The 22,952-nt window shown below is 41.7% G+C and overlaps 1 protein-coding gene and 1 long non-coding RNA gene across 5 annotated transcripts in view; one reads left to right on the top strand and one right to left on the bottom strand.

Annotated features, from left to right (window-relative positions):
- The window catches only part of LOC118971315 (uncharacterized), a 114,277-nt gene that overhangs the window by 13,815 nt on the left and 77,510 nt on the right, over positions 1-22,952 (top strand). The window lies entirely within an intron of this gene.
- Positions 159-17,617, bottom strand: POPDC3 (popeye domain cAMP effector 3). 3 transcript variants are annotated; one of them, XM_037012302.2, is made up of 4 exons: positions 15,879-16,081; positions 3,108-3,844; positions 1,656-1,764; positions 159-623 (listed from the first exon to the last, which is right to left on the bottom strand). In XM_037012302.2, the coding sequence occupies exons 2-4, from the start codon at positions 3,590-3,592 to the stop codon at positions 342-344; spliced, it is 876 nt and encodes a 291-aa protein (XP_036868197.2). In that variant the 5' UTR covers positions 3,593-3,844; positions 15,879-16,081; the 3' UTR covers positions 159-341. The 3 variants fall into 3 exon arrangements, 2 of the variants coding, with proteins under 2 accessions (XP_036868197.2, XP_073076953.1); XR_012124699.1 differs by having other exon boundaries at positions 603-623; positions 3,479-3,844; positions 15,879-16,260; XM_073220852.1 differs by lacking the exons at positions 159-623; positions 1,656-1,764; positions 3,108-3,844 and adding an exon at positions 13,547-14,978 and having other exon boundaries at positions 15,879-17,617.

Genomic DNA, 22,952 nt, shown 5'->3' with positions numbered 1-22,952 from the left:
TTGAGAAGCGACACCACACTCCATAGGACAGCAGATTTGAATAAATCTGAGAAAATCATTGAGAATGCAAAATTTCATTCTCCCAGTTCTGACACAGAAAAGGAGAAACTGCCCATAGCTGTTCATCCTCCCCCATTTGTTCCAATAAGAAGTACAGAAAAGTTTGTAAATTTATTCACAATGCAGAAGTTGAGATGAGTAAAAGAGCTGGCAATGGCATCTCGCCTGAGTTTGATTTATAAAAATATTAGTGAGCTCAATTTTCTATATTTCGCTGTTTCCTTTGGGGAAGGATGAAGACAGTCTTTTTCATAATTAGAAAACTTCAGACTTCTAAATTGTCATTTATCACAATATCTAGAATTCCGAAAACGTTCTGTGAGGGGTGACCTCTTAGGGGTTTCTGGACTTGACATTTGATAGAAGTTGGGTAACCGAATATCGTAGTGGCATCTTTTTCCTATACACACCCTGTCATTCAAGGCGTAGAGTTTATCAGCAATGTCGCTGCCGATTAAAACTGAAAACAGGCGGGAGATGTAACGATGCTGAGCAAAGAGTAAGTACAGTTTCTTTCTCCTCCAAGACACGTATCGACAGTCAGTTTCTGCCGTGAGAGTCACCTAAAAAAGCAAAAATGAAAACAGAGAACCGCATATAAACAAAGCGCAGGGTGCAGTTAAAGTTCTGCCACATTTTATTTGCCCCAAGTTTTAAATGAATTTCACTTGCTGCTCTTAGGTTAATAAAGCCCATTGACCCACAGTATACTGCAAAAATAGGAAAGGAAACTATAATGTTTACTACTATGTATATGTGTGTGTATATATATATATATATATATATATATATATATATATATATATATAATTTATGACATAAATAATCACAACATTGTGCCCATCCCAATTTACCCATTTTCTAAATTCAGCTGTCTATATTTTGAGGTGAGATCTACTTCATACTAAAAATAATAACACTGGCTAATGTTAGAGAAATATTTCCAAGTCAGTCCTGAAGACTGGACGTTTAACCCCTACTTCAGTTTCTGTAGTACAAAATGGAATTCATTTACCTACTTACTCTGCATAGGCATATGAATTAGTATTTGTATATACACGTGTCATGTATTAATAGAGGAAAACAATATACCATAACAGAACCTGCTGAAATCACCATCGGCCGTGGCAGCAGAGCAGTGACAATAAGTTTAGCATTTTGTTGCTAGAAAACAACTGAAATCCATCCACATCTTAAATTACAAAAAACACTTACTTTGTAATAAGGGCAGATTTTTCATACTTGGTGTTTTTCTAAACTGTCACAGTGGCGGTGTTTAGTGCACAGTCGAATCTCAATGAATTATATTTTAACTTCCATATATGCAGTTAAGCAAAGGGAAATTTAAGAATGTTTCCAGGCTTTTCTGCCATACAGTATGCCCATCCTCCTCCTGTGCTGAACCTCTAGAGCGGCACCGATCGGTGAGGGGTGAACCGAACAGGCACGTCATGCACGCTTCAAAGGACGTTCCAGAGCTAAATATAAATCGTTCCTCTGTCATCTGTTGTTCTGTTTGTTAGCTGTTCTGAAACAAACAATGTTGGTGTGTTCGGAAGAGGCTGTGCTCACTGCGCGGTCTAGTTATCCCTTACCTGAAAGATGCCTTCCTCTGTGGGTCTCAGGGAGTCCCACTCAGGGGAGTCCAGAAACTGGAAGGGGAAGATGTAATGCAGAAATTCGCCGTCAACCGTCACTCTGATCCTAGCAAACACAAACAGCATCATTCCTGAGGGATGCAGGAGGCAGGCGCATGGCTGGGGGCGAGGACGGGGGTGGGGCGGGGTGGGCGGCGTTTCAGACTTCTGACCACCTTTTTGGCTTTTAAGATTTTGAAGGCAAAATACTAAATACGTTTCAGTAAGTAACAAAATCTCCTAGAACTGACGTACCAATGTTCCTCACACAGGATTCTGAAATACTGGATGAAATTCATCAGAATATTCATCGAGCTATACATTTATGATATGTGCGCATTTATGTGTGTATATTATAAATGCATATTAATAAATTTATTATTTATCATAAATAATAAATGTATATTATCTCAATAAAAAGTTTAATGCACTGAGAGTTTAAACGAAGTAGGAGAACACTGAAGAACATAAAGGAATATGACTATAAATACCTCTGTAAACTAAATAACCTTCTAAAAATATGAATAATCACATTGTTTCCTTCCCCAAACTTTCTCTTTTCAAAGTTTACATATGTATACACACACACATAAATGAGGTGCAACCCCCCTTTTAACAAGAGGGCAACTGCTAGAATTTGCTGAAAATAATGTGATCGTTATAAAATGTAAATATTCTCTATTACAGTTGACCCTTGAACCACACAAGTTTGAACTGTCACACATACATATATGTAGATTTTTCTCAACAAATATATTGGAAAATTTTTTGGAGGTTTACAGCAACTTGAAAAAAACTTGTAGATGAACCATGCAGCCTAGAAATATCAAAAACTTAAGAAAAAGTTAGGTATGTCATTAATGCATAAAATACATGCAGCTACTAGTCTGTTTCATCGTTTACTACCATAAAATCAATAGTAGGCTATTAGTAGTTAAGTTCTGGGGAAGCCAGGAGTCATACCTGGATTTCCAACTGCATGAGACCTCAGAGTCCCTAAACCCTGCATTGTTCAAGGGTCAACGGTACTTAAAAGAATTCCCTATCAGAGTCTATTTAAAATACTTTGGATGCCAGCATAAGTATTCTGTTAATTCAAGCTGGCACCACCTTCCTTATGGTTCTCAATGATGAGCTTGAAAACAAATAGCATACCCAGACAAAGCAATTCATACAGTTGATTTCTAATTAGAAATAGAAGCACTTTAGATTATATCATACTTCAAGTAAATAATACCATGTACTCTAAATGCCTGTGCCCGTGACTCATGGGTCAAGGTCCTTCTCATGTCTCAGGGCGCTAAATATAGCCCCAGACTATGCTGTGCCGAGATGGAAAAATGCAGCAGAAAGAAACACAAACTCATAACAATATAGAGGATAAGACGTGTAAGCACCACGCGTACAAACCTTCCCGAAACAAGCAGGGACAGTTTATCGATGGAGGTTTTCCCCTGCATGGCATAATAGTGCTCCTTTTCCAAAGTAACCACCTCAGAGCTCAGAGCAATTGTTCTGAAGACGGGCAAAGAGGTCCCCAGAGGCTGGAAAAGGGAGCTGTACAACAGCTGGAATTCTCGGGCAAAAGTTATGCTGCGAACTTGATACGCGATATGGACAAACTGCACGAAGCAGATGACGAACAGCACAAAGTTCCAGGAGAACATGTCAGCTGCACAGATGTCTACCCAAGCCCAGGCAGCAGAGCAAAGAAAACCTAACCCCAGCAAACTGAAGACGTATAGGAGCCCGAAGAATCCACTGCCGCCCATGAAACCTACAACAAATAAAATGCTGGCGAGGTGATAAATGGCCCCTTCAGCCTCTTGCTTCCAGCTGGTGCAGACCGGGTGCTCATCTACTAGGTTCTTCCATAAGCTGGAATTTCTTTCCATGGCTGTGCTACCCTTTGGTTTCCCTCATCAGTTGGCATGAGATGATGTTCAAGTGAGTAATTAAGTCCTTTGCTTTTCCATCATCAGGGTCTTGCTACATGTCCACAAAACCACAAAATGCCTGGACACGAGCCGTGGCGATTAGGGTCTGGCGTGAATGGATCTTGAAAAACTAAGAATCCCATGCTGGCTTCTCTAAGTTCACCTGGGCTCCTGATTTAGATCTGGCCCACAAAGATTTTGTGTTTTCCTCTGCAAGAAAAGAAAAAATAGATGTCATTAAACACAGTGACATATTCAAGGTGACATTCCATTTTCTATGAAGTTAGAGTATTTCAAGCACAAATACTGTCAAGCGTTAAATTTCTAGGATATAAAATCAATATTTTGAGTTATGCTTATTGATAATAGTAAAGTATTTACAAAAATTTAGTGTTATTAGAATCGGTTAGCTATGTATTTTTCAAAAAAGCTAAGTGCTATCTATACTCAGTCTCTGTAACAGTGGCTCCGTGTATTTCAGAATCCCTTCAGACACTGACTGAAAGTGAAGATTCATATACTCTTTCCAGACATACTGAGCCTGAATCTCTGAGGGTGGGACCAATGTGCTGGTATTTTGAGCAAGCTCCCCACATGATTTAGGTGCATCAATCCATGGCTTTCCACAGTCCACCCTTTGAGAGATGCCTTTTTAACAGTATGTTGTTCATTCTTTCTGGCTAAAGAATTCCAGGCTCAGAGAGGCCAAGTAATTTATCCCAGGCCACACAGTGGTTAGTGGCAGAGCAGAACGTCAGCACTGAAGCCCATATGCTGGACCCAGTCATGTGGCCTCTCCTACAAGATATTTTAAGTTAGGCACTGTCAGGTGCCCCAGTAAATCAATAAGTATAAGAAACACATAATTAGGAGTCAGATTTTAAGAGTACCTAGTAGACTGTGACAATGTTTAGTGAAGGAGATTCAAAGGATTTGAGAAATATAAGTTTAGTTGTACTTTACTGTATTAGGGCCTATTCCAGGCTAAAGCTTTCATCCATATAACTAAGTAAATAATATTAAAATTCCTGCCACTTACACATTTATTTACCAGATGGTCAAAAATGTTACCAACTTGTTCCTCTGCAACATATATTCTCTACCCTTCCAGCCATATGGTAAAAATGCTAATGTGGGATCTGAATCAGGAGAGATTTAACCATGACAGAGCTGTAGGGTATGTACCACTCACCACCGGGTTTCTTTACAAGAAATGGTTTCAACGTGAAGCAGTCATTAGATTGATTTTTTTTTAAACCACTGTGCCATTCAAAAGCCTTGAACTTGTGTGCTATATTTAGTGTGTTTATTTTTGAGACAGATTATTTCCAGAACACCTGTCAATAAAATATCAGGTATCACAGATCATGTCTCATCGAAAATAATACAGACACACAGGGGTGAAAATGGCTACAGGCTGAAGTCAAAAAGGGAACAGTGTAAAATCACGAACAGAAGTAGAAATGGAAATAAGGGAGCTACTGCCGTTGTCGAAGTTCCTGGTTCTTCAGCTTGGAAAGTGATTCTTTTTTCAGCAAGTAATGACTTTAAGAACACCACTAGGTGAATCCTTAAAAAAAGAAAAGCCCAGAGACTTATAACTTATAGTCACATTGTTATTTTTATGTAAGCTGCTTTCAAATACATTTTAAACGTTCGGCATCCCCCGAAGTCTGGCCTCCCCCCAGCACTCTGTGATGAGATTCAAGGCCGACCAGCACCCCGAAGGTGTTTAATTTCTCCTCTTTAAACAAAACACAGAATTGGGTGCTACTGAATAGTCACAACAAAGAAATTTTAAAAAAAAGATACAATAAGTAGTGAAACACCGGACTGCAAATGTTAACCGCCCTGCTGTTTTACTTTAAAACTAGCATTATTTTAAATGAATCAATTCTTCAGGAAACCAAACACAGCCACTGAAGCCAATATTAAAAAGCACCACTAGTGGAGCTGTGAACTTTGGTTTGAACTTTCTTAAAAATTTATAATCCTCCACAAAAGGTTAAAATGATGCTGATAGAGAAAGGCCACGTAAAACATTTGCAGCAATTCAGAAGGGAGTTGATGGGAATGTTGTCCCCTTAAAATCTTGACTTGCGGGGTAGACTGGGCCACCTCCATTCCAAGGGTGTGGCCCCGGGACCAGAAGAGGGACTGTGATTCCAGTCGGCTTCTGATCCCGGCGCCGGATCGCACAGCCCAGGGTGCTGACCTACCCTGATCAAGTAACTCCACACCCAGCCTTTCTCCACTCCCTGTGCTTTTAGCCAGTCTCCAGGGCAGAGGGACTTTACCAGAAGAGGAAGGACTGACTGGCAGGGGCAGGTGAGCCTGTGTGCCTCTGACACATGCCAGCAGCACTCTCTGAACGCTGAGCACGACCCATCCACCCCCTGCCTGCTCTCCAGGCCTGCACCCTAAGTCATGTTTCTGGGTCAACAAATGCTGACATGCCTAAGGGGTCCGGGGGATTTCTTAAACCATGTTGATCTTGCCTGCAAATGAAGTCAGTGCACTGAGATACGAATGATGGAAACAAAATCAAGTGCAAATAAACACAAAAATGCCAACCTCCCCTTTTTTTTCTTTTTAAATTGTAAAACCTGGAGTTATAAAAGAATAAGGAAATGTAATAAAGGAAGGTACAGGGATGCTGCATGGAGTATGATACAAACTTGGTGGCAAACTGCTGAAGATTAGCTCAGAAACTGCACTTATCTCCTCAGAACTTATACATTTATTATCTCATTGCATCACACTTCTTGCCATGAGGAAGTCAGAATCCAAATCATCACGCCCGGCTCACAACTGAGAAAAGCAGGACGTGAGTCAGGTTAAGTATCTTGCTTCAGAGAAGGGCGGTAAGTCCCGCAGTGGGTGGGAGCCCAAGGCCCCCTCCTCCCAGCGTCATGCCCTCTCCAGCCAGCAGCGCCGCCTTGCAAGCCTGTGAACCCGGAATGTGTTGGGAGAGCAGAGAGATATGCTGCCAGGATGGGTTTGCAAGCAAATGATAATCTTAACACTGGATGTTTAAGACCTGCTCTATCTGTAATGCTTAGAGTACAGCCAGGGACATAGGCTTGGAAAGCCACTCATGAAATAATTCAGTTATCACCTAACACTGACCAGCTTCCCTTCCTAGATTCTGAAATTCTTCAGGGGCAGAATCTTTTCGTATTTCTGATCCCCTAGCAGTTGATGAATGTGGATGGGATACGTTGGCATAGAGGTGCGAGCATTCTGCCTTCTCCACGCCCACTCTCTATCCAACTTAATGGGTGTTCTGACATCTGTCACCAAGGGGAAGGGAAATGGGGACGACCCCAACATCCAAGCGTGTTCAGTACAAAGTCACCAAGGACACTATGTATTTAAAATGTCTGTGAAACTCCAGATTCACAGGAGAATCCTTTTGTCTTCTCACAACCTTGAGTCCCTTAAGAGCAGCTGAATTCCTAGTCTGAATAAAAACAAGTCTGGTAACTTGTGGTATTGAGTTAGTCTTGGTTGCTAGGCAACCCAGAAGATCAAACTTCTGTCAATATTCTGCTCATTAATTGGAATCAGGTCGCAACTTTTAGTATGCGTTCCGTATGTGAAATAATTATTTACTTAAAGCTGGTTTTCTCCACTTATCCTCAAGGAGTTACACTCCTTAAGGAACTATATGCCTTAAAAAATTAGCCCATTTAATCTTCCACGAGGAAGGCACTATTATCTCCATCTTACAGATGATAAAATTGAAACTCAGAGAAGATAAGTAAGTTGCTCAAGGTCACATTGCTAATCCTGGAACTGAGATTCCATCCAGGTCTGCCTGACTCTGAAGCTCATGGTCTAAACCACATGGTTCAGCTTCTATAGTCCCAGGTTTTAGAAAAATGGAGGCTTTCATTTCCTTCCTGCTGCTTACATGTACTCAGGCATGTTTATTCATCCGTAAAGCAGAGGTAATATCCCCTATTCTAGCCACTCTAGAGGGTGCCGGAAAATGCAAATGAGAAAATCTTTATTACAAATTCTTGGCAAATGTTTGAACACTATAGAAATGGCATCGCTGCACTTGTGGCTCATATGTTACAGAGCTAAGCTATTCAGGGACTATAGGCTGTAAAAGCTTTCTTCCCGCAGAGATTTACAATTGAAGAAAGATACACAAACGTCGCTTTGGGCTGCTACCCATCTTTAAGTCATACATTCTAAACTTAACCCGTGCCTGAGTCATCATCTCTGTCACTCTTCTCTGTCTTGGATCCTGACCTTCAGCTGCTGGGAAGCATAGACCCATAAGCCGTCTGCCCTGTAGTCTTCACTTTCCAGTGGCCAGGAAGCCAGTAACAAGCCACCTTAGGTGAGTGTTGAGTGCTTCCCGGCAGGTGTCCTCAGAATCACCTGGGCGGCACACTTTCTCCTGTGTCTTCTCATTTCTATGCTTCACTAGGTGAGGAGACATTCTCCTTCCAGGGGTGTCCAAGGCTTGGGGGTGTCTTGCAGTAGCCTTTCCTTAACAGGGTCGCCTGAAGGGCACCCTCTAGCTCGGAGTTTTTATGGCCTTTATTATCTGCCTACCTGGCTTCCATCATATACTATGTCATACTGTCCATTATATACATTTTTCCTTTTTAAAGCATCATAATTTTATCCTCTCAGGTGGGGTACATACTCAAGTAACTCTTTTAAAGAAACAAACATTGATAATATGTGTATTTTAACATTATATGTGTACATATGCAATTCCCCTCCGTCTAGAACCTAGTGAGTCTTCAATAAATGCTCACGGTCTGGCGAGGCTAACAACACTCAGGTCACAAAGCGGTGTGTTTGGAATACAGTTTTGGAACAAGCGGGTCAATGTGTCAGGAAGCCAGGCAAATATAGCCAATACCTGAATCCACGGTTTAGGTGTTGGCCTAGGAAGAAGGAAGGGACGTAATTAGGCTACGAGGGAGAAGCACAGGAAAGAAAGCCTCTACTGAGACAGAGGAACAGGGAAGGGCTGAAGGCACTTAGGAACTGTGAGAGATTCCAACGTTTGGGAAGCAGTCCGAGCAAAGGAGAACCCAGTTCCAGCCGTGTTTAACCCGATGCTCTTGGTCCAGCAACAGAGTTCACGGCAGAAGAGAAGGGGCAGGACGGAAGGATATTTTAAGCGACTATTACAGAGGACAAAAATGAATAAAGGCTGAGGTTGGCAACATTATCCAGAAAGTGAGTACATAGAGGGAGGGGAAGTCCAGTGGCCATGATCAGAAGCTTTGGAATCTAGGATCGTGCTGGCCAGTGGCACCATTAGCCACGTGTGGCTGTTGAGCACCTGAAATGTTGCTGATTTAACTGAGATGTATTATATACAGTGGATTTCAAAGTTAGTACAAAGATGAAGAATGTCATTAATAGTTTTCATATTGATTATATATTGAAGTGATAATGTTTTGGAAATGCTGAGCTAAATAAAACATTATTGAAGTTAATTATTAAACGGAATCTCTTATTTTATAATGTTGCTACTAAAAAATTAAAATCACCTATGTGGCTTACATTATATTTCTTTTGGACACTGCTGGTCTAGGGCCTCTTAAGAAACAGGGAAAGGAAATGAAAATTTGTGGCATGAAGCTTTGCAAACAGTGCATATGTTTAAGTGTATAAATGTGGAAGAATTATCTAAGATTAAGAACAGAGAGTTGATATAAATGTAAATGATATTGGCTACAATATTTGTATGCTACAGTCAGTTAGCTGTTTCCCAAGGCACGGATGTTACCATCCGGTTTCTGCTTAAGAGGTGGCCAACCCCACTACAGCTCTTGGCCTTATCCTACCACACAGGTCATCATTTTTTCCTTTTGTCTTAGGAGAATTCCACTTTCCCAAGCAATCATATTACATGGCTTCATTTTATCATTTCATCTTGTGATGATACCTTATAGAATACATGGGAAATCCCAGCCAGATAATCTCAAAATTTTGTACTGGAGATTGGACACTGGCCTTGTGGATTCCAGAGGGTCCACACATCGTCATGCATTATGTGGTCACTTCCTGAACCACTGTACTCCTAGAGTGGAGTATGTCTTTGACCTTCCACACCAATGAGCCGGGCCTCCCTTGAGACTTGAGGAAGTCAGAGGACATGTGCATAGGCTGTGCTGGACTTGTCTGATTCTCGGGTCTTATGTCTCAGCTAAAGTCACAGATGATCATCTCCAGCCATGTTTGATTCCTCATTTTATCACATATTGTGGCAGGCAGAATTCTACAACAGTCCCCAAGACTCCTGTCCTGTAGGTTCCCACACCCTATAATCCTCTTACCTGGACTGTCAGCCAAACCTGTGAATGGGATGGGACAGATCCTTCCTTGATTAGGTAACATTATATGACAAATGATGGTGGAAAAGTCACTCCTGTGATTATGTTAAGTTATCTAAGACTCCACTGTAGTACTGAAGAGGGATTGGAAATTAGGGAGACATGTTCCTACTGGCCTGGAAGAATGCAAATAGCATGGTGTGAACTGCTTATGGGGGCCGCCAGGCGAGGAACTACAGGTGGTCTCTGTGAGCTGCAAGAAGTCCCAACCAGTAGTTACCAAGATAACGGGACCTCAGTCCTACAGCTGCAAGGAGCTGAATTCTGCCAGCCACCTGAGAAGCTTGGGAGAGGACTCTGGACTTCAGATGAGGAGTGAAGAGTGACTGACACCTGGAATGCAGGCTGGTGAGGCCCAGAGCGGAGGACCTAGTTCAGCCATGCCCCAGGTTCCTGATTCACAAAGACTGTGAGTTAATACATTTGTGTTGTTTTAAGCCACTAAGTTTGTGGTAATTTCTTACAAGGCACCGGAAACTACACACCCATACACTGTACATAAGGCTTTTCTTTAATTATCTACATTTTGTGATACACTTGGATTTCAGGTCTTTGAGCAGAAGACACTCAATCCTTGCTAGACTTAACTCAGGAAGATCAAGTGCAAATGGCTCTTCAGTAGTATCTGGAAAATGAGACACTATGACAGCCTGGGGATTATATTTAAATTCAGTGTGGTTCCTGGCACCACTGGAGAGGTTTTCCTTTCATGTAGTCAGGTGGCCCCAACACTGTTAAGCAACTGGACACATGGGCACCTTCCAGAAGAGTTATGTCATCCATATACTAAGCTCCAAAATTCCTAGAATATTATGCTTCCTTGGTTGACTTTCAGCTCAGTTCTTTATAAAATTAAGCCATACATATAGGCAAATACTTGGTATTTCAGACACATCCAAAGACTTAACACTCAAAAGACAGCCCATAGAAGCTCAAAATAAGACAGCTCTATAATTCTCCTAATTATATAACCACCAAGTTCATATGAACAATGGGAAATTAATGCAATATCTAGTTGTCAGCTTCTTAATCCTCCTATGCTACCATTACTATTACTACCACCACTACAACTACCAGCATCTCCCACCTACTGAGCACTTACTATGTGCCAGGCATGTTTCTAGGAACTTTAAAATATTATGTCATTCAGTCCTACAACTTTCTGAAGTAAGCAATTTTGTTGTCCCACACTACAGGTGAAAAAACTGAGGTCTTGGGAAGTGGGTTGCCCAAGGATACACAACTGACAAGAGCCAATATTCCATCCCAGGCAGGCAGAGGTAAATAATCTGCTCTCTTAACCACGAGGACATACAGTTTGAGTCTAAATAGTGGGACTTACTGGAACAAATCAACATTCCTGTTTTCTCCCTTCAGTTCTGGATTCAATGAATTTAAACATCTTCTTAAGAAATTACAAATTTTTTCAAGCAGCAGAGAGAGAGCAGGATGGTTCCCAGATTGGACCACTCAGCACTCTATAATTCTTGATTTAAAGAAACAGGAAACTTCTCAAATTTGTCATTTGTTTTAAATACGCAATCCGCACGCTCTGCTTCAAGGTTTTCTGACTGCTCCATATCCTGGGAATGGTTTAAGGCACACACAGGAAGCCACTGACTTCTGCTCAGCTGCTGCGGTGTCACGAGTACGTTCGCCAGACAATCCTGATGAAAGGGGCAAGAGAAACTGCTTTGCACGGACTCCTCAAACGGTCTTTGCTTGTAGGAATCAAAGGCAGACACCTTCTTTTCCCTCTCCTCCAAGTGATCTATATGCAGAAAATGAACTCATTTTTCTGTGTTTGTTGAGTTCAGGTCCTCACGTTCCTCCTGGTGAACACATCTAACAAGTTCATGTTTGCCATATGAATAATAAATTTAAATAATAAATATGAATGAAACTGGAGTTAATCTTTTCTTTTTCATCTTTTTTTCTGGCTAAATAACCAGGTGCACCCCCACACCAGAATCAGCGATGCCGAAACCCTCCAACAGCCACTACTCGTGCTGAATGGGGCCTGTCTGCAGGGTGTGGCAATGGCCTTTCGAGGCGTTTGTAGAGAGACAGGAGCTCCCCGTTGACTCAGAGACAGACGGTTCACTGTTCACTCCATCCGCATGCTCAACGATCTTCCAATTTCTTCCGTTTCTTGCAGCCTTGTTACTACTGATTTTGCAAAGTTGCCCCAGACACACGTTTCTTTTATTTTTGCAGCATTTCCTGTCACGATCCTCAACATGGGTTATTCCCTTCCTCCTCCTGCTCAGGAAATACCCCATGCACTATTGATTCTTTCAAAATATTTGATTCTATCAAGCTTCTATTCAATAGGGAAGCTTTCCTTTTGTATGCACTCGGCATTGTTGAATCAAGATGCTTAAACATTCACTGGCTGTTGAATGAGTGTGTTTATAGATAGAAAAATTCACGAGTGCAAAAGAATAGCAAAACACAATCTCGCAGGATAACGTGCAGGGAGCCAGAATAGCGGGCAGATGTCTGAGGCGTGTGCTCTGTGTGCCCTTGTGTATTCGTGCCCAGCTCCGGTCAGCTGTTACAGTTTCAGGCGTTCAGCTGGTGTTTCTGGCTGAGTTCATTACTCATAAGCAAGTGCAAAATTTGAGTTACACTCAGATTGTTCCTTAATAATATTTCAGTTGCACTAGAATGACACTTGCTTTCAAAACCAGCATTACAGCATAATTGACTGCATAGCTCTCAAGTGCCCAGGAAAATATTATTAATTAGCATATGTAATAATGCAGTATTACCATTGTGGAGCTTTGCATTTTAGTGAGATTCAAATATTGACACTAAGCCCAGTCTCAAATTATGGATCTATTTTAAATAGCCCCAAATACATCTTCTGTGCAAATAAACTTAAGCTACTTAAAACTGACTTCAAGTCAGTTGTTGCATGCTAAGTTTTTAAATACATCCTACATTTTAAGACAGTCTAAAGTCTTAAAAATTAAAATGCAAACAAGCTTGTTTTTAGAACTTCTATCAAAGACCAAAAACAAGCAAACAAGCCCCCAAACATTACAGGTGTCGCTAGCATGGCACATTACACAATAATGTGTCTACATCCTTCTGTTTGTATGAATGCGAAGGAAGACATACGAAATGATCTTCCCTAATGTTAAAGTGGTTATTTCTGGGTTGTGGGATACTACTTTTACTTTTTTCTTTGTGTACCTCTCTATTGTTTGCATTCTTCATAATAATTTTCTGCAACAGTAAGGCGATTTTACACTAATTTGAAAATTTCTAAGTACAGAAATTTCAAAGCACGTAATAAAAACCCACGAACCCAACAACTAGAGTTAAACAACATCTGTCAAATTTTTGGATCTTTTTGATAATTAAAAAAATTCCACAAAACCTGAAAATCACCACGGATTGCTCTCTTGGTCCATTCCCCATCTACCCACTCTCTCTCTACGTAATTGTGTTCATCATTCCAGGCCATCCAGAATAACTTTTTAAAATTGCAATTTAAAAATGAAATGCAAGATTAAAAATGTGTCTTATACTGTGGGGTTGTTTTATTCAGATTCACACAAATTCTTTTTCTGATAAGAATTTTAAACATATGCTAAAACAGAGAAAATAGTATATAATAAATTCCCATATACCCATTACCCAGATTTAACAATTATCAAGACTTGGCCACATACAATTTTTTAAATTCAAGGCAGTAATGAAAACCTACTGTTCATCCTACATTTTGCTCAGTTAGTCAGCAAACACTAAGAAGAGAGGGAGAATCAAGGTGAGCTGTGCTCCTACGGTGTGCCAGTCACTAGCTCTTCTGCATACAGACTCGTCTGAGGCAGCGGTGGTGGGGGCGGGGAGGGTGGTCACAAGTCTGCAACCTAAACAGTATCATCAGCGTCGTTCAGAGTGGACGATGAGGCTCAGAGGGAAGCAGATTCTTCCAAAGACTTAGCCAGTTGCTTGTCTTTCCGGAATTCAAATCCTCCTCCCCACCCCCACCCAATTTCAGAGTGTGTGTGAGTCACTGGAGGTTATGAATCTGTTGAAGAACAGACAGTAAAGAAGGTCTCACTCTGGATCTGCGTGAATGGACACCTGCATTCTCTCTTTTGGAGGACCATCCAGCATTGTGACAGGAACTTTAAGTCAGCAACTTTTGGTTATTTATTCAGTAGAGAAAATACCTGTTGTAACTTTCACCATAAGACATTCTTCCTGTAACTACTTCGATAAAAGAGAAACCTTTACCCTTTCCCTTTCAAAAGACTGAAGTAATGATTTAATATACTCTCGTAAATTCTTAGTCTCTGTAGCTCATCATCTCTGCTGACCAATAGCCATGAGTACAAAAAATGATTTCAACTGCAATTTCCAGGCCTGCAAATCTATGATGGGTATTTTTCAAAGCAGTTTTGAAACTTCTTGCCTGCCGTGTTGCCCCGTGCTGTTACGCTCATATACTAGACAGCAAATGCTTCGTTACTATTCTTGATCTCTCCTGGAAACTGTTTCAAAATAAACAGAGATGAAGGCTCTAGTGTGTTAACCCATTAGTCCGTCTTGTGGTAAGAAGCATGGGGTTTTGGTTTCCCATGACACACCTTTATTTAATAGCATGGAATGTCACCATTTAGAATCATGGGATGCATAATAATTCAGCTATTTTCGAGAGACTGATGAGCCGTAAACTCAACTATCAGATGTCTCCCCGTTGATAGGTTTAAAATTTTAGGACAGATAATGTCTTACTCTGGGTTTCAGTTTATATTTGTATTACAAATTCTTCAAAACACAGTCTCTCCGGGAAGGACAGAGCCTTAAAGATCACCTGCGATCAGCCAGACCTCTTCATTTTGCAGACACAGAAAGAGGTCCAGTTTTCGTTCTATTTTGTTTGTTGTGTACCACAAGGAGCAATGCCAGGTTACTGTACTGGTCACACCAGGGATAGGTCTATCCAGCAGTCCCTGGTATGAAAAATAACAGAAAAGAAAATAGCCACCACACCTTAGTATGGACCGAGAGCAAAAGTGTTTTAAGGCCGTCATAAAGGTCAATTACAATAAATGTGCAAGCTTGCACACTCAAAATACCTAACTACCAGAGTTAGAGTACAAGGTCTCGGGGAGGAAGACCGTCACTTCACTAGACGTGCAGGAAATCAAATTAGGCTCAAAAGTGGGCTTCGGATTCTTCTTTACCATTTATTATTTATATACAGATGGGTTTCACTTTTTGCAAATGCCTCCTGGCTAAAATAATTTTTTGCCAGGGCCCTAATTACTGTTATTTTGATTCTGTGCCCTTTAATTTTTTTTTATACTTTTGTAAGCGAGCCTGGTGATGAGGTAATTTAGTGGTTTTCAAATTCTTTGCTTGTTTCCCGACCTCTATTTTTCTCCTTTATCCTTTTTTTTTTGGCAGGGGGATACCCAAGTGGAGAAAACAGCCCAGTGCGACCTTTGATGAGGCTGCTTTCCAGGGTTCCCCAACTCCGCGTGAGAACACCGACCCTAGTCGGGCCCCTTGCGGGCGGGGGAAACTCCCGGGCGCCGGGCGAACCCCGGGGGAACCTCAGGCTGTCAGGGCCCCCCGGACCGGCTCTGCCCCCTCGAACACCCGGCCCCTGTCTTCGGGTTCCAGGGCGCCCGGGGCAGGAGTGGGGCCAACAGAGGGCCTGGGGGAAGGTGCGCTGCCCGGCCGACGGCTCGAGTCCCCAGGGCGCCCACGCAGGTCGCCGGGGGCCCCGCGCTGTTCCGGGCGGGCGGCGAGGGACGGGAGCTCCGGGGTCCCAGGCGCCCCGAGGCCCGAGGGTGCGCACGGCCCCGGGAGGGCGGCGGCCGAGGCGCCCCGGCCGCCCTGCTTACCTGTCCTTCCGCGCCCCGCGCAGGTTCCCCAGCTGCGCGCGCTGGGCCCGCCCGGCGGTGGCCGAGCCCCGGCTCCGGTCTGCGCTCTCCGCGCCACCCCCGCGCCCGGCGCCCCGCGGCCGCCACCGGCTCCCGAGCGGCTCGGCGGCGCGGGCGGGGACCGGGCCGGGCGCGCGCCCCGGGGCGCACGGGGAGGGCGGGGGCGGCGCGGCCGCCCGGCTGCTGCTGCCCGTAGCCTGGCGGCCGCCGCGCACCCAACTTTGCAGAAACCCGGCCGCGAGGCGCACGCTGCGCACGGCGGTGCAAAAACCCAGCGCCCGCATCACCCCAGGCGGGGAGCGACCAAGTTAACTCCTGGAGAGAAAAGCAGCGGATGCCTTTTCTCTCCTTCGCCCGCCGCCACCCCGCACACCCCGTAAACAAAACGAGCACAGAAATGAGCAGAGGAGGGACGGGAATATTTGGGCGTATAGGACAGAGAAAGGCTTCATTCAAATCAGTAGGCACGTCAAAAAAGCAAATGGATAAAAATCATAGAAGGAAAAAATTTAAATGCAAATGATCAAAAAAGAATTCAAATCAGTGATAAGCCGAATGGTTACAATTTAAGGCAAAAATCAAATGCATTTTAAATGCATTTTTTCCTCCTATGAAATCAGTGAAGTTTTGTTTTGGTCATCAAACCACGCGGTGGTTGGTACCAGAGAAACGCACGACTCACTCAAGGATTTCCATCTCCTCCCTTGCTCGGCATCCTCACCTCCATTCTGTATAATCATGGTGGGGACAATGATTCCAGAAACAGAAATTTATTCAGTGACCAGTATCTCACTTGGTCCCCAAACTAACCACAGAAGTAACTCATATAAATGGTAAATTAACCTCTTTTACTGATGCTGGAACCGAGGGTCAAAAAATACCCGTATTCCTACAGGTGACTGGAAACCACTTGACTCCCACGCATTTGCTCTTACTCTTCATTCTAGGAATTTATTCAGAGATATTGGAAATACGGTTTGGACTGGATTTTTGAACTGGTCCATGATATTTACATATGGTGTATTTCATATATACTTCAAGTATGAAATATGGCCAGGAAAGAGAGGTCGTGAGCTTTGATGTCAGATGTGCTCTGGGTTTAAGTTTTACTTCTTATTTAGTGTTGTACACGACAATTTTTAAAGGGTTATATTCATGGCTTTATTTAATTTAAAAACTCAGAAGCGACAAAGGTATATTTGTGTGACACAAAGACTCTAAAGTGACCCCTCGATTCCCACCACCTCCTGGCATTCACACCTTGGCGGACCCCCCTTTCCTTGAGGGCAATGGAATCTGTAATGTTTGCAGACAATAAATAGAGCATCAGCGATACATGCCACTCCTGTGCCTACACTGCATCACAGAGGATTTCTCTTGCTGGTGGACTGTCCTTTCTGGCTTGATGAAGGAAGGGACCATGTTGGCGAAGTCCGTGGGGCAAGGAGGTAGGAAGCCTCTAGGAGCTGAAGGCAGCCTCCAGCCAATGGCCAGCAAGATGCCGAGACCCTCAGGCCTACAAACACGAGGAAATGAATTCTCTCAACCATTGAAGTGACCTTGGAAATGGATTCTTCCCCAGTCCAATCTCCAGATGAGACTGCAGGCCAGAGGACACCTTCACGGCAGCCTTGTGAAACCCTAACCAGAGGATCCAGTTAAGTTGTGCCTGGACTCCTGACCCACCAAAATTGTTAAGATAATAAATATATGTATGATTGGTAACTCACAGCTCATACGTATTGTTTAGATAGGCGACATGTTAGTACATGCAGTGTAGTCTCTCTGTCATCAAATTTTGTGTTAAATATTGCTGCTCTGTTGCATTCTGACTTTTCTCTTTCTTACTACTTTGCATGCATGTTCCTTCCTTGATCTTCATTTCACTTTCATGAGACAAATACTCTAGTGAAATGGTGCCCCACAGATTAACCAGAGGTCTAGGGCCCCCTGGGACTTCCGGCTGCATTTCCACTTCAAAGATTGTGTGTCTGAGACCCACAGCCCTTATCCCCATGGATCCTTTGGGATATTCTCTTGATTAAACCTGTTTGGATGGAGAGAAACCCCATCCACTCAGCTTGGGCAACTCAAGTTGCTCCTGCAACGTGATGAATACTTGTGGTAAAGAACTAGGAGTAGGTGAAGTGCTAACAGGTCTCATTTCATCCACTTACCTTGGGAAAGCTTTAATTTGTGGCTTCTAGGGCCTTTCATTTTCTTTTCCCTTGACATCAACTTTCTCCTCTAGCCTCAACTCTTGGAGGTTTATATATTTGCTTCCAGATAGGAAGCCAGCCTAGCTTATTCACCAACCCCTCCTTCCTTTCTTCCTTTTTCCCTCCCTCCCTCCTTCCTTCCTTCTTCCATACTGCTTCCATTTTTTAAACCACTGTATAATTCTCCACAATTCCCTGCCTCTGTATCCCTCGTTTTCTTTTTATTATTACAAATCCTTCATTATACAGGTAATACATTAATATAATGTCATATGCCAGTGTATATTGTGTGACATCAAACTACATTTGTTAGCTCTCTTTTATGGACAACAAAAATCACTTGGAGCTTGTTTGTCTTTTCATATATATAATCATTCTTTTAAACTGCTGCATAGTACGATCATATTATGTGTGTGTCTGGTTTCCTTCAGTTTGCGTAATGTTTTTGAGGTTAGTCCATGTTGTAGCCACCAGTTGCCACCATTAGTTAATCTATTCACCAGTTGATAAACATTGAGGTTATTTCTACCTTTTGACTTGTGTGAATAGAGCTCCTCTGAACATGTGCTTGTGCTCTTTTGTTTGTATATCTGTTTTCAGTTCCTTTGGGCATATACCTAGGAGAGGAATTGCCAGGTCGTATGGTAATTCTATGTTTAACTTTTTGAGGAACTGCCAAATTTTCAACAGCAGCTGTAGCATTTTACATTCCCATCAGCAAGTGTGAGGATTCCTATTCCTCCACATGCTTGACAATACTGGTTATTTCCTTAAAAAAAAAAAAATTTCTAGTAGGTATGAAGTGGTATCTTGTTGTTTTGATTTTCATTTCCTAATGACTAATGATGGTGAACATCTTTTCATGTGTTTGCTGGCCATTTGTATACTTTCTATGGAGAAATGTCTATTCAAGTCCTTTACTTATTTTAAATTGGGCTTTTTATTGTTGTTGAGTTGTAAGAGTTCTTTATATATTCCAGATCCGGGATGACCCCTATCAGAGACATGATTTTCAAATATTTTCTCCCTTCCTATGGGTTGTTTTTCACTATTTTAATAGTCCTTTGGTATACCAAATTTTTTAGTTTTGATAAAGTCTACTCTTTCTTTTGTTGCTTATGCTTTTGGGGTCATTTCTAAGATCCATTGCTAAATCCAAGGTCATGAAGATTGACCACTATGTTTTCTTAGAGTGCTATGGTTTCAACTCTTTTATTTAGGCTGTTGAACCATTTTGAGTAAATTTTTGTATATGATGTGAGGTAGGGGTCCAACTTCATTCTTTTGTTTGTAGATATCCAGCTGTCCCTGTAGTATTTGTGGAAGAGTGTATTCTTTTCCCATTGAGTGGTCTTGGCCGCTTTCTAAAATGAATTGGCCGTAGATGTGGTTTTATTTCTAGATGGCCAGTTCTATTCCATTGGTCTTTAGGTTAGTACCACCCACTATTTTGATTACTAATGTGATTCTTTGGGGGTAAGTGTTGAAGTCAGACAGGGTGGGTCTTCCAACTTTGTCTTTCCTTTTTCAAGATCATTTTGGCAATTTGGGCTCCCTTGGAATTCCATATAAATTTTGTGATCATTTCTTCCATTTTGGCAAAAAGGTCATTGGGATTTTGATTGAGATTACAGTGCATCTCTACATAGTGAATCTCTACTTCTCTTTGGGTAGTATTGCCATCTTAATGACATCAAGTCTTCTGAATCATGAACATAGGGTATCTTTCATTTATTTCGATCTTTAAAATTTTCAGCAATGTGTTATAGTTTTCAAGGTACATATTTTGTCCTTCCTTGGTTAAATTTCATCCTGACTCTTTTGCTCTAACTCTACATCTGTCCTTTGTCCCTTTTACTCTTTTTTTGGTCTTAGACCCTCAACACTTGCCCCAGCATGACCAGGAAGACCCTCATCTTCTCCATTGCTGTCTGAAACAAGTGTTGTGTGCTGTGTCTGGGTTCTTCTTTAGTGTTTTTTTTTTATTTTAATTTTTCCCCAAAGCTTTGCATCATCTTATCTGAACATACTCCTCCAGTCCATTTCCTGAGAGAGTCAAGGTCACCCTGCCTTTCAGTGACGGGCGCCTCTGTGGAAGACGTCTGCACCTTTGCCCTCCGGGAGCCCCTAGTCTCTGTTTAACAGCAGAACACCTGCTTGGGCTAGATTGGGGAACCTCTGAGACATTCAGGGTTCTTAGGAGTTCAGTGAACCCTGAGATCCAGAGAGCCTCTGCTTAGTTTAGAACGTCACGCTTCTGAACATCCATCTGAGATATTTTCTGAAAGATGAACCACAAACTTCCGTGTGTTCCAGGGAGGCCCAGGAAATTTTCAAAGTTTCATTTCTCACCCCAAGATATATTCTTATATAGTGCAAGAGGCAAACAAAATATTTAGGTTGGGAAGGAATATTGAATTTTTTTGAAACAGTAATACTTAAATTTTTAGATAATCAAAACTCTGCCATTATTATTTTTATATAAATTCTGTTCTGAGCAAGACCTAAATTCAAGAAATCAAGTATGTAGCTAAACAAGTTATTTTTCAAATAGTAAATAAAACTAATCGATATAAGAATTACAGTTAAATCAAGACAGTATCATTATGGATTGATTAAAGAAAAATAAGCAGTGATCTGTGAACAAATGAGCAAGAACTGAGTGTGAAATATTCCTAGTCCACCTGATCAAATAAAAATCCAATTTACTCAATTATATCTCAATAAAAAATAAAAAAATTTATAAAGTGAATAAAAATGAAGAAAATACAATAGTCAATATACGGAGTAGACTACAAATGAATAAACAATATAAAAGAAATGTATTTAAATGTTCATTTACCAAATGAAACAATTCAAATATATTAAAGTGCACAATTAAACTCCTTTTTATAACATTATAACCATCCAAAGAATATTCTTCTGTGCACAGTGTAAAGAGGGTGTTGCCATGTGTGTAGTTATAGCTGGAACACAAATCTTAATGTCAGGGCCATATAAGCAGTTGTTCTCTCTCAGAAAAATGGATGGAGAACTAACAACTATTTAACAGCTATTGATTTTCTTTGTGTCAAAGACAGTCTAGAAAAAATACGAAGGTCAGCCTTTGAGCTCCAAGTCAGCCTTTGGGGTCCAAGTAAGTCACAGCCCATCTGTGAGGCCAAGAACCAAATGACTGGGTGACCGACATTCGTGGAACCTGGGAAGAGCTGGGCTTTCGTGGACTTGGTTCATGGCAGGGGCAGAGGCTAGAGTGTCCAGTTCTCCCTGCGCTCCTCAAATCACTGCATCGGTTGCATATTCATTCATTCAATGAATATTGATAAAGCACCACCATGTGCCAGGCACAGCCCTGGGCACAGATGGGCCATCTCCCACAGCCCTCACTGTGGCTCCGTGGTCCTCTGCCACGGCAAGGCAATGATTTGAGGTTGGCAGCTCCTTCCAAATTCCAGATTCCAAGGAGAATAGACTCAGAGAAGACAGCAGACTAGCCCTTCACTCTATTCTGCCCCTTGAACCTGATTTGAGTGACTTGATATAGTTGATTTAATGTGTGGAAATAATGAACAGGGCATGTCTGATGTTCTGTCTTATAGGTAATTTTAAGGGTTGGAATGGAGACACATGCAAAGAGAAAAAATAAATAAAAGTGGCTCACATTAGTAAGCCCTCTATTAGGGCTTGTTTTTGCTAGATTTTAATATAGAATGCTCATTTTAAAATTCAGGAGCCTTAAAGGGTTTTGGAATCAGAAAGTATGTCTGAGTTTCAGGGGGGAGAATTGATGTTCACAGTTAGTAGAGAAATGGAAAGTTGCTCAAAGTATAAATACAGACCAACTGAAGTAAAGAGAAAACAACAGGGTGGACAGGTGCATGTCTCTGTAAGGACTTGAACATTTTTATTGATTATTTTTCAGCATTATTCTACATTCCAAACACAAGTCTATTAAGAAATTGTAGGTGCAAACTTTATTGATAACATGTGGGTCTTTTTAAAATTGTATCTTTCCTAAAGCCTAGTAGAATGTTTGTGTCAACATTATCCTTGACAGTTAAAAGACTGAAAGTTGCAGAACTAAAAAAAATGGTAGACCTCTGCAGAAGGTCACCCAAATACTCTGCGGCTCAAGTCCAAACTCTGAACAGTTCTGAAATCAGACTGATAATTTGACCGCTGGCTTGGTGATTGAGCGTGATAGGCCGCTGTTGAATTTTCAGATTAGCAGAGCCCAGGAAGGCCTTACCGACCTGGAGGCTTACCTTTCAGTTAATTTTTGTTAGTTCTTAGGTTTTGATATAAATCATACCTCCAAGGCTATAATTAAGATGATAAATGATCTAGATGTTTTTAATATTCAATATCATTAGCTATTTTGGCCTTTTTTTTAAAAGCAAAGGGAAAAGATCTGACTCCTTAAAAGTGCTCTGGAGGGCAGGACCAGGGAAGTGTCAAGTATCTCCTGTCTGGGATCGCTGTCATTAAGAGAGATGATGCAAATTCAGCCCTTAGCATAGCATCAGGCACCAGAAGCTATTTCATCATTAATCTGTGGCTATGATCCATCTCACTGGTGATTATTCATCTGAGTTTTGTAGGAAAAAATGTATATATAGTAAATATATGATCTTTGTAATGTTGTTTATCTTATTCTGTATACTTTTCTGGTTTTATTTCCCTTTTTTATGTTAACTAAATCATCAGAGTGAAATCTGGGACATGTTCCTGATGTGTGTATAATCAGAAAAAAAGCAATTAAAAGGAAAAAGAATGCTTCAGGAAGAGCAAGGCCAGGAGCGAGAATCCTGCCTTC

Source organism: Manis javanica, chromosome 13 (genome assembly GCF_040802235.1).
Source record: "Manis javanica isolate MJ-LG chromosome 13, MJ_LKY, whole genome shotgun sequence".
Classification (NCBI taxonomy): domain Eukaryota; kingdom Metazoa; phylum Chordata; class Mammalia; order Pholidota; family Manidae; genus Manis; species Manis javanica.
This window is presented reverse-complemented; position numbering and strand designations above follow the sequence as displayed.

Bases quoted from the DNA above. Each gene is read 5' to 3' on its own strand.
- POPDC3 (XM_037012302.2), bottom strand. From the start codon at position 3,592: ATGGAAAGAAATTCCAGCTTATGGAAGAACCTAGTAGATGAGCACCCG. The intron at 1,765-3,107 runs GTTTGTACGCGT...TGTGTTTGCTAG, and splicing joins TCCCTGCTTGTTTCGGGAAG to GATCAGAGTGACGGTTGACG. The intron at 624-1,655 runs GTAAGGGATAAC...TTGCTTTTTTAG, and splicing joins CAGAGGAAGGCATCTTTCAG to GTGACTCTCACGGCAGAAAC.